Genomic DNA, 12,435 nt, shown 5'->3' with positions numbered 1-12,435 from the left:
TTTATGTAGCCTAGAATTTAAATTGTTCGGTATTGGGTTTCTGCATGGTTGTAAGATATGACTACATCCAGTTTTTTTTCATATTTTTAGTAACTTTTAAATCAAGTTCTCAAAAATTTCTAAATAAAGGGCAACATGTAGCCCAAGCTCTAAAAGGCTGCACTCGCCCAAATGTTTAAGAATAAAAGGCAACTCTGAATATAACATCCATTTTCGTCTGATTTACATACTCCAATTTTAACTAACAAAAATTATAACTCCATTAACCTCCTAATAGCACAGAACAATGGATGTCCTAATCAGGATCTTCGTCTTGGTCATCAGGGTAGTAAACACAATCTGAAGTACCATAATTAATCTTGACGAAGTATTAGAAAACCATTGTCTTGAAGGTACAACATAGCTTATTGTGTATCATTGGTTTGACACTGCTGACTACATTTGCCACACGGTCTGAAGGTATGGCATATTTAACACCAAAGGACATTTGCACATACAGAAATGAGGATTTACAACCACAGGTGGACAGATAAGAGTTGTCAGGTTCTAATACATAATTGTTAAGTTGTTGGCATCTAGAAGATGACAAGTTTTGAACGCTGAAGACAACAAACGCTTGATATAACAGAAAATAAATCCTAGGATCATTTAGCCGTACTTAGCATTGTACTTTCTTCTAAGCCATTCAAGACGCTCTTCGGCTGTTTCCATAGTACAGAACATTTGCCTCTGCTCTAGATTGACAAACAGTTCAGTCGCAATGAAATATTCATCACTTCCACTCCGTGCTCCACATTCACGAACCAATGTCATAACATCTTGAATGTCAGATCTTGGAGAGTCAGCTTGGGAAGAAAACTTATCAAAAATGGACTGTGCTTCCTAAACCAACTCCACTATACGCTTCAACTGAGCTTGCATGAGCAAAGCTGTTTCCGTCTTGTTTCTCTTACTTTCCCCTATCTTATTCTCCATGGTATTAACATGAATAGGTCTTCTTTTGTTCCTAATTGAGGGGGGATCATGGTTTAGCGGAATGACACCATTATTGCCGAGCTGAGTGTCACCATGACGGTCTAGTTGAGTGCCATGACTCTCTTCCACATCGCTCCTAATTGAGGGAGGGTCATGGTTTTGCTGAATGGCATCATTATTGCCGAGCTGAGTGACATCATTATGGTCTAGTTGACTGACATGGTTATCTTCTGAGAAACTTTCCACATTATTATCGGATCTATCAAGATTCTCAACATTCAAGGTGCTGTCAGGAGCAGATGGCACACTGTCTGCTGCTGGTGAAGAATGATCCACAACACTACTGATAATATCTTCAAACATAACTTTCAAATGATTCTCATTTTTTATTCCAGCTCTGCGGAACTTTTTTGCACCTGGCAACTCCTGAGAAGGAAAGAAGGAAAAAAAATGACTCGCGTCTGATAACATAGTTCATAAGAAACAAGTGACTAAGTACAAGTAATACGTACTGTACATGTATTCTTCCACCAATCCTTGTCAGCCGCAATTGTTCCTTTTCCGTTGTTCCAACCCAAACCTGCACCCCTTGCAAGCAATTCCTTCCAGTTGATGTAATCTCTCTTGAGTTTATCCCATTTATTCTTAAGTTGTGTCTTCGTATAAAGTAACTGTGTTCTTTGTTCAAACTTCTGTGCAACTAGGCTGTAACCAGTGTTATTGATATGAGTATTTGGTCGATTTCCAGCCCGAACTTGCTCAACAAAGAGTTCGCAGATAAGTGTAGTGTGCTCATCGTTCCACTCAGCTTCTGGCATCTGCAGTAACAACATGGATTAGCTACTAATATTCCTCTTAAGGAAAGTGATGTCTAGCTATATATACTACTGCAGACACATATCAGGTTTACTCCCATTATCGTCCAAACCATAAACAAGAAGATTTCAGGAGATGGGTAGGTCTAGCTAGGCCACGTTTCAAATCTGTGCGCAGTTGCACAGTTGGAATCAAAGTAAACGTCAGCAACTGCAAACGACACTTCCAGGGTTTTGTTTTCAAGTTCATGATCTGATACCAAAATCTGATTGCCAGTGACCGTAACTCTGTTTCTGATATGATATAAAGCTCTCTTTTCCTTAAAAAAGTAAAACCCTACAAATGAAATGAAGCACAGAAAAAGCAACTAGGTTGATGTTACTAGCTTAGTAGCCCGACTTCGTTTACTAGGCTAGCCTTCATTTAGATACACGAACCAGTATATCTTGGGTTTGGTTACATCCTTACCTATGGTAAACATGAGTAATAGATGGTAACTTTATGCAGCAGCTATGCGCATTCATTTCAAATAGAAACCATTCAAAGAGAAGGTCTCTTCTTCTGGTACTAGAGAATTACAGGGGTGGTCTGAATAAAAAAAAGTAAAAGTCAGCAACTGCAAACGACAGTTTGAAGGTTTCATTTTCAAGTTCAGATCGAGTAGGAATAAAAACAAGTTCATGATCTGATACCAAAACCTGGTATCTCTGTCAACAAAGGGAAACTTCAGGCAACCCACTCTCATGCATTTTCGCAGGCCAAATATACTGCAAGTCTGCAAGCAAGTAAAACCCTACATATACATGGAACTTATTTCTGATTTCTCCTACTCCTCACTGTCTAATGGCTATCATTTCTAATGACTTTAAGTCTGTTTCTAACATGATATAAAGCTCTCTTTTTTCCCCTACAAAAAAGTAAAACTCTACATATGAAACGAAAAAACAGGAAAAGCAAATCAGTTGATGTTACTAGCTGAGTAGCCCGAGTTCGTTTACTAGGTTATACTCCCCGGTCCCTTTTAATTGACTCTAACTTAGTGCGTAGCCTTCATTAGATACACGAACCAGTAAACCTTTGGTTTTGTTTACATCCTTACCGATGGTGACATGGGTACTAGATATCGAGTACACTGAAGATGGTAGTAACTTTATGCTGCAACTATGCGCGTTCATTTTAAATCGAAGCCATTCGAAGGGGAAGATCTCTTCTTCTGGTACTAGAGAATTAGGAGCGTGGTTGGAATTGGGATACCTTCTGTTCACCGTGAGGAGGAGTTGCAGGCGGGCGGCGGATGGAGGGGCTGGGCTTAGTAGCGGCGGGTTGACCAGAGTGGATGAAGGCCTGGGCAGCGGCGGGGACGGTGGAAGGCGGCGGCGCCGGCGGCGCCGGCGGCGCTAGATCGTGAGGAGCGGGCTATACTGGGCTCTCGGAGTTGGTACGGACTACGGAGTCACGGCCCAGCTGCACGCGAAGAGGCTCCAGCTCTCCCGTGGATTCTGCGGAGCAGCTTATTGGAACCGTGCCGTTTGGCCAGCTGCTCCAGCTCTAACTAGCAACTCCAATGAACTGAGAACATATTTAGTGATACGAGGAAAATATCTAGTGATACTACACCTTTTTTTTGACACGGTACAGTAGGGCAAAAGCCCTACTGCTTGTCAATTTTTATATTATAATGAATGAATAAATGTACAGGCGATGTGAGGATCACAAGTCTAACAATTACAAGGTATCAATCCAGGAAGTCATACCTTCCTTCAAACTGGGTCTAGCCCTATGAAGATTAGAAGCACATATGGCTTTAAAAAAAGAAAAGCATGAAGTGAATGATGGAGCAATGTCTCTGAATATTAAACCATTTCTCTGATCCCAAATAGCCCAACATCCTGAGATAATTATTTCCATGATGAAGCTCATATTGTATCTCTGGCATGCATCAGAAATCATATGTATGAGCTGAAAATCAGTATTCCACTCAATACCAAGTGCCCACCAAAAACTTTGACTGAAAGAGCATTCAAAGAAAAGGTGCATAAGGGTTTCCTCTGGACAAGTATCACATAAAACGCAGTCATTGAATTGCACAAAGAAATTCTTTCTGCACATGAGATCCTTAGTATTCAGTCTGTTGTTCATGAGCAACCATGCAAAAAAATTCTGTCTCGGAATATTGCATGTTTTACATATATCAAGTATTGGCTTGGCCACTTCATGGTTACCAATAAGTGCTCTGTAAACTTTCTTTGTGGAGAAAAAAGCTTCACTTCCTCTGAAATGCCATACATCATGAAGATCTGAACTGGATAGTCCATTTAGATCCAACTGTAAGCTCCTGAATTCTTGATGAGCTTCAATAGAGAGTGGTAAATGAAAGAGATCATATAAATCCTCAGATCCAGTAGCCTCATACACATTTATTCTGTCATTCTTAGCAGATGATAGAAGTCGTGGGTATTGGGTTTCTTTCTTACTGTTATTATCCCATTTATCAAACCACAGAGATATTGAGTCTCCTTTATGTACAGAACATGTAGTCAAGTCTCTGAAGTCATCCACCATAGAGAGACAGTCTTTCCACCAGAATGAACCTTTCCTGTTGCATAAGTGGGGGGTAATATTGTTGTGATAATAAGCTTGCCAAATAAGGTTTACCCATGGAATGTCTTGGTGGTTATAAAACTTATAAAGATTCTTCATGAGTAGGGCTTTGTTTTGGGTTCTTAAGTTAAGAACACCCAGGCCCCCTTGATCCTTTGGCTTACATATCATGTCCCAGCTTGCTAGGCATTTTCCTTGTTTGAAATCATCCTTATTTGCCCATAAAAATTGTCTTCCACTCTTCTCAAAATGAACAAAAATAGTCACTGGGATCTTGATTGTGCACATAGCATACATGGGAATAGCACTCAAAGTGGTGTTGAGTAATGTCAACCTGCCTGTATATGATAGCAAGGAAGAGATACTGAAAGGACACGGATGTCGCCTAGAGGGGGGGGGTGAATAGGCGATTTAAAACTTTTACGAGATGGGCTTAACAAATGCGGAATAAAACTAGCGTTTACTTTGTCAAGCCCAAAGCCTATATACTATGGTTCACCTATGTGCACCAACAACTTATTCTAAGCAAAGGTTCACCTATGTGCACCAACAACTTAAGCTAAGCAATAGTTCACCTATGTGCACCAACAACTTATGCTAAGCAATACAAGCAAGTATGTGATAGCAAGATATATATAACTTCAAGCACGATGGCTATCACAAGGTAAAGTGCATAAGTAAAGAGCTCGGGTATAGAGATAACCGAGGCACGCGGGAGACGATGATTTATCCCGGAGTTCACACTCTTGCGAGTGCTAATCTCCGGTGGAGAGGTGCGGTTGCTTATTGCTCCCGAACGCCACAAGAGGCTCACCTTGAGGTGTGGTTGCTCGATGCACACCAACGCCACAAAGGCCTCACCCCAAGATGCGGTACTCACACCACACACCGAACGCCACGAAGGCGCCTCACCTAAATCTCCGGTGACCCTCGCCACAAAGGCCTAGGTCACGGTTCCACTAAGGGATTTCCTTCGAGGCGGAAACCGGGCCTTACACAAAGATTGGGGCACACATCCACAACTTAATTGGAGGCTCCCAACAAATCGCCACAAAGGCCTAGAATCCGTCTAGGGTTCCAAGAACCCAAGAGTAACAACCTTCTTGCTTTCACCACCACGAATCACCGTGGAGAACTCAAACCGATGCACCAAATGCAATGGCAAGAACACCACAAAGATGCTCAAGTCCTTCTCTCTCAAATTCCAACAAAGCTACAAAAGCTATTGGGGGAATAAGAGAGGAAGAACAAAGGAAATCACAAAGAACACCAAGATCAAGATCTAGAGAGATCCACTCACAAAGAGATGGATATGGTTGGTAGAAATGTAGATCTAGATCTCCTCTCTCTTTTCCCTCAAATGGGGGCAAGAATCATGGAGGGATTGAGAGATAGAGCAAGCTTCTCTAGTTCAACAATGGAGGAGAGAGAGAGTGAGAGAAGTCACTTGTTCCAATGGGGAAGAAAGGTATTTATATGAGAAGGTGCTCCAGATCTGACCGTTATGCACGTTTCTGAGTAACACCGGAAGTTCCGGCCACAGGGGCCGGAAGTTCCGGCTGGATCCCTTCGCACCTGAGCAGCTGATGGACTGAGTGTGGGCGGAACTAGGGCGGAACTTTCGGTGACCGGAAGTTCCGGCCTTCTTCCGGAAAAGCGCGAAAACCATACTGGAACTATCTGCGAGTAAAAACGATGTTTCCGGAACTTGCCCGGAAGTTGGGCGGAAGTTCCGCTGTCCGGAACTTCCGGCCAACAGCACCGGAACTTCCGGCCAGCGAACGACGAGCTTCAACGTGAGGGGCGCTGAGGATCTGCTGAGAGGAGCAAATGCGCGGAACTTCCGCCAGAAGAGGCCGGAACTTCCGCCAGGAGCAAAAGACAAACCGGTAAAACCTCCAACCTCGAAAATGCAATAAGTTGAGTTAGGAAACTCGGATTTAAGTGAAACCAATTTTGTTGGAAAGAGGACGACAAGAGCTACCCAACAAACAGTGGGGGGTGATTTTCTATTATTTTTAGAGGTGCAATACCTCAACATGAGAAACCGAGAAAATCACCAAACTCGAAAATGCAACAAGTGATCTATGCAAAATCCGTTTTCGATGAACTAGAGCTTGTCATGAGAATAAGCACAAGCTCTAAAACATCACATGGATAAGGTCCAAATAACAACCAAGAAAGATGATGCAAGGATGCAAAGGTTTGAGCTCTCTCCGAACGATACGATCGAGTTACTCACTCGAGAGCACTCTTGATAGTACGGCAACTAAACTATAAACCGGTCTCCAACTACACTATGAGACCGGTGAGAAAGAAACCCTATCAAGAGCAAACCTTATACTTGCGCATTCCACTTGAGCTCGATGACGACGATCTTGACCTCAACAAGATGGAACGCCTTTCTTGCTTGTGCTTGCTTGACGAAGTCTTGTGGATTGCTCCCCCATAATCCACCATGGGAGAGCTTCTTCTTCGGCGCATCTTCACATAACCATGACCACCATGTGGATGGCAAGACTCAAGCAAAGGATCTCTTCGAGATGGCTCATCTTGAACTTGCACTTCATTTCTCCATGGCAAGCTTCAAGCTTATGAACTCTTCGAGTTGGCTCATCTTGAACTTGCACTTCATTTCTTCATTCTTCATCATGTTGATGTCTTGAAGTAACTTGAGGGCTCACTTCATCTTCATCTTCAAGACATACTTGTGATACGTCTCCGACGTATCGATAATTTCTTATGTTCCATGCCACATTATTGATGATATCTACATGTTTTATGCACACTTTATGTCATATTCGTGCATTTTCTGGAACTAACCTATTAACAAGATGCCGAAGAGCCGATTCTTTGTTTCTACGCTGTTTTTGGTTTCAGAAATCCTAGTAACGAAATATTCTCGGAATTGGACGAAATCAACGCCCGGGGTCCTATTTTGCCACGAAGCTTCCGGAAGACCGAAGAGGAGTCGAAGTGGGGCCACGAGGCGCCGCCACACTAGGCCCGCGCGGCCCAGGCCCTGGCCGCGCCGACCTATGGTGTGCGGCCCTCGTGTGGCCCCCCGCGTTGCCCTTCCGCCTGCTTAAAGCCTCCGTCGCGAAACCCCCAGTACCGAGAGCCACGATACGGAAAACCTTACTGAGACGCCGCCGCCGCCAATCCCATCTCGGGGGATTCTGGAGATCTCCTCCGGCACCCTGCCGGAGAGGGGATTCATCTCCCGGAGGACTCTTCACCGCCATGGTCGCCTTCGGAGTGATGAGTGAGTAGTTCACCCCTGGACTATGGGTCCATAGCAGTAGCTAGATGGTTGTCTTCTCCTCATTGTGCTTCATTGTTGGATCTTGTGAGCTGCCTAACATGATCAAGATCATCTATCTGTAATACTATATGTTGTGTTTGTCGGGATCCGATGGATAGAGAATACTATGTTATATTAATTATCAAGTTATTACCTATGTGTTGTTTATGATCTTGCATGCTCTCCGTTATTAGTAGAGGCTCTGGCCAAGTTTTTGCTCTTAACTCCAAGAGGGAGTATTTATGCTCGATAGTGGGTTCATGCCTCCATTGAATGCAGGACGAGTGACGGAAAGTTCTAAGGTTGTGGATGTGCTGTTGCCACTAGGGATAAAACATTGATGCTATGTCCGAGGATGTAGTTATTGATTACATTACGCACCATACTTAATGCAATTGTGCTGTTGTTTTGCAACTTAATACTGGAAGGGGTTCGGACGATAACTCTGAAGGTGGACTTTTTAGGCATAGATGCATGCTTGGATAGCGGTCTATGTACTTTGTCGTAATGCCCAATTAAATCTCACTATATTTATCATGACATGTATGTGCATTGTTATGCTCTCTCTATTTGTCAATTGCCCGACTGTAATTTGTTCACCCAACACGCTTTTATCTTATGGGAGAGACACCTCTAGTGAGCTGTGGACCCCGGTCCATTCTTTTATACTTGAAATACAAATCTGTCTGCAATACTTGTTCTTTACTTGTTTTACGCAAACAATCATCTTCCACACAATACGGTTAATCCTTTGTTACAGCAAGCCGGTGAGATTGACAACCTCACTCTGTTTCGTTGGGGCAAAGTACTTTGGTTGTGTTGTGCGGGTTCCACGTTGGTGCCGGAATCTCCGGTGTTGCGCCGCACTACATCCCGCCGCCATCAACCTTCAACGTGCTTCTTGGCTCCTCCTGGTTCGATAAACCTTGGTTTCTTTCACGAGGGAAAACTTGCTGCTGTGCGCATCATACCTTCCTCTTGGGGTTCCCAACAAACGTGTGAGTTACACGCCATCAAGCACATTTTCTGGCGCCGTTGCCGGGGAGATCAAGACACGCTGCAAGGGGAGTCTCCACAATCCAATCTCTTTACTTTGTTTTTGTCTTGCTTTATTTTATTTACTACTTTGTTTGCTGCATTATATTAAAACACAAAAAAAATTAGTTGCTAGTTTTACTTTATTTGCTATCTTGTTTGCTATATCAAAAACCCAAAAAAATTTAGTTACTTGTATTTACTTTACTTATTGCATTATGTTTCCTCTTAATTTTACCGTTAAAAACATGCCGGTAGGACGCGGGTCTATAATTGGGAGAAACAATATAGAAGAATTTTTCAATCATGTTAATACCATTGAAGATTTTGAAGATAGACACTTGGTAGAACTTGCTCCTACTTATGAAATTGCTCGCTGTCTGCTTTAGTTCGCATGTTGGAAACTAAATTTGTTAATCTCAATCCTATAATCCAACATATGTTTCTTACACTCGGTGATATGGAAGAGGGGAAAAGAAAGATTTTGTTTTAGAAACCCTTCTTAGAGAATTTGGTGGTCTAGCAAGAGAGGCTAGAAAGGTCTTTGCTAAATTTAATATGCTTGGTTCTCATACTAATTTTGTTGGTCTCCTTGAAAAAATGGACATGGATAGAATAAGGTACACTAATAATATTAATGATGGTGGGGAGATCAAAGCACCAATACCATGTAAACTCCTAGCTATGAATGATGCACTAGAAAATAACTATGCTTGGCTTGTTCTCGAAAATTTGTTCGATGAGAGTAGCAAGCCCAAGACAAATGAAAAGGGAGACGCTGAAACTTATGTATCCAATATACTATGCTTGGTTGAGAAAACTCCAAACCCCGCTGTAGATGCACCACCCTTTGATAATACTTGATACACACTTTCTGCGCCTAGCTGAAAGGCGTTAAAAAAAGCGCTTATGGGAGACAACCCATGTTTTTACTACAGTATTTTTGTTTTATATTTGGGTCTTGGAAGTTGTTTACTACTGTAGCAACCTCTCCTTATATTAGTTTTGAGTTTTGTTGTGCCAAGTAAAGTCTTTGATAGTAAAGTGAATACTAGATTTGGATTACTAGCGAGAAACAGATTTCTTTGCAGTCACGAATCTGGGTCTAATTCTCTGTAGGTAACTCAGAAAATTAAGCCAATTTACGTGAGTGATCCTCAGATATGTACGCAACTTTAATTCAATTTGGGAATTTTCATTTGAGCAAGTCTGGTGCCTCAATAAAATCTATCTTTACGGACTGTTCTGTTTTGACAGATTCTGCCTTTTATTTCGCATTGCCTCTTTTGCTATGGTGGATGAATTTCTTTGATCCATTAATGTCCAGTAGCTTTATGCAATGTCCGAAGTGTTAAGAATGATTGTGTCACCTCTGAACATGTTAATTTTTATTGTCCACTAACCCTCTAATGAGTTGTTTCGAGTTTGGTGTGGAGGAAGTTTTCAAGGATCAAGAGAGGAGTATGATACAATATGATCAAGGAGAGTGAAAGCTCTAAGCTTGGGGATGCCCCGGTGGTTCACCCCTGCATATTCTAAGAAGACTCAAGCGTCTAAGCTTGGGGATGCCCAAGGCATCCCCTTCTTCATCGACAACATTATCGAGTTCCTCCCCGAAACTATATTTTTATTCGGCCACATCTTATGTGCTTTGCTTGGAGCGTCGGTTTGTTTTTGTTTTTGTTTTGTTTGAATAAAATGGATCCTAGAATTCCTTTGTATGGGAGAGAGACACGCTCCACTGTAGCATATGGACAAGTATGTCCTTAGGCTTTACTCATAGTATTCATGGCGAAGTTTCTTCTTCATTAAATTGTTATATGGTTGGAATTGGAAAATGCTACATGTAGTAATTCTAAAATGTCTTGGATAATTTGATACTTGGCAATTGTTGTGCTCATGTTTAAGCTCTTGCATCATATACTTTGCACCCATTAATGAAGAAACACTTAGAGCTTGCTAATTTGGTTTGCATATTTGGTTTCTCTAAAGTCTAGATAACATCTAGTATTGAGTTTTGAACAACAAGGAAGACGGTGTAGAGTCTTATAATGTTTACAATATGTCTTTTATGTGAGTTTTGCTGCACCGTTCATCCTTGTGTTTGTTTCAAATAACCTTGCTAGCCTAAACCTTGTATCGAGAGGGAATACTTCTCATGCATCCAAAATCCTTGAGCCAACCACTATGCCATTTGTGTCCACCATACCTACCTACTACATGGTATTTATCCGCCATTCCAAAGTAAATTGCTTGAGTGCTACCTTTAAAATTCCATCATTCACCTTTTCAATATATAGCTCATGGGACAAATAGCCTAAAAACTATTGTGGTATTGAATATGTACTTATGCACTTTATCTCTTATTAAGTTGCTTGTTGTGCGATAACCATGTTTCTGGGACGCCATCAACTATTCTTTGTTGAATATCATGTGAGTTGCTATGCATGTCCGTCTTGTCCGAAGTAAGAGAGATCTACCACCTTAATGGTTGGAGCATACATATTGTTAGAGAAGAACATTGGGCCGCTAACTAAAGCCATGATTCATGGTGGAAGTTTCAGTTTTGGACATATATCCTCAATCTCATATGAGAATAATAATTGTTGCCACATGCTTATGCATTAAAGAGGAGTCCATTATCTGTTGTCCATGTTGTCCCGGTATGGATGTCTAAGTTGAGAATAATCAAAAGCGAGAAATCCAAAATGCGAGCTTTCTCCTTAGACCTTTGTACAGGCGGCATGGAGGTACCCCATTGTGACACTTGGTTAAAACATGTGTATTGCGATGATCCGGTAGTCCAAGCTAATTAGGACAAGGTGCGGGCACTATTAGTATACTGTGCATGAGGCTTGCAACTTGTAGGATATAATTTACATAACTCATATGCTTTATTACTACCGTTGACAAAATTGTTTCATGTTTTCAAAATAAAAGCTCTAGCACAAATATAGCAATCGATGCTTTCCTCTTTGAAGGACCATTCTTTTTACTTTTATGTTGAGTCGAGTTCACCTATTTCTCTCCACCTCAAGAAGCAAACACTTGTGTGAACTGTGCATTGATTCCTACATACTTGCATATTGCACTTGTTATATTACTCTATGTTGACAATTATCCATGAGATATACATGTTATAAGTTGAAAGCAACCGCTGAAACTTAATCTTCCTTTGTGTTGCTTCAATACCTTTACTTTGATTTATTGCTTTATGAGTTAACTCTTATGCAAGACTTATTGATGCTTGTCTTGAAGTACTATTCATGAAAAGTCTTTGCTTTATGATTCACTTGTTTAATCATGTCATTACCATTGTTTTGATCGCTGCATTCATTACATATGTTTACAAATAGTATGATCAAGGTTATGATGGCATGTCACTTCAGAAATTATCTTTGTTATCGTTTTACACTGCCGGGACGAGCGAAACTAAGCTTGGGGATGCGATACGTCTCCGACGTATCGATAATTTCTTATGTTCCATGCCACATTATTGATGATATCTACATGTTTTATGCACACTTTATGTCATATTCGTGCATTTTACTGGAACTAACCTATTAACAAGATGCCGAAGAGCCGGTTCTTGTTTTCTGCTGTTTTTGGTTTCAGAAATCCTAGTAACGAAATATTCTCGGAATTGGACGAAATCAATGCCCAGGGTCCTATTTTGCCACGAAGCTTCCAGAAGACCGAAGAGG

The 12,435-nt window shown here is 41.5% G+C and overlaps 1 protein-coding gene across 1 annotated transcript; it reads right to left on the bottom strand.

The window, feature by feature from the left end:
* Positions 1 to 370: 370 nt before the first annotated feature.
* LOC124653797 (L10-interacting MYB domain-containing protein-like) lies at positions 371 to 3,152 on the bottom strand. Its single transcript, XM_047192863.1, has 3 exons — positions 3,046 to 3,152; positions 1,488 to 1,793; positions 371 to 1,401 (listed from the first exon to the last, which is right to left on the bottom strand). Exons 2-3 carry the CDS (start codon positions 1,791 to 1,793, stop codon positions 883 to 885), a joined length of 825 nt encoding a protein of 274 aa, XP_047048819.1. The 5' UTR covers positions 3,046 to 3,152; the 3' UTR covers positions 371 to 882.
* Between the last annotated feature and the right edge of the window lie 9,283 nt (positions 3,153 to 12,435).

The sequence above is a fragment of the Lolium rigidum genome, chromosome 5, assembly GCF_022539505.1.
Source record: "Lolium rigidum isolate FL_2022 chromosome 5, APGP_CSIRO_Lrig_0.1, whole genome shotgun sequence".
NCBI lineage: Eukaryota > Viridiplantae > Streptophyta > Magnoliopsida > Poales > Poaceae > Lolium > Lolium rigidum.
The sequence above is the reverse complement of the archived record's forward strand: the minus strand, read 5'-3'. Positions and strand labels throughout refer to the sequence as shown.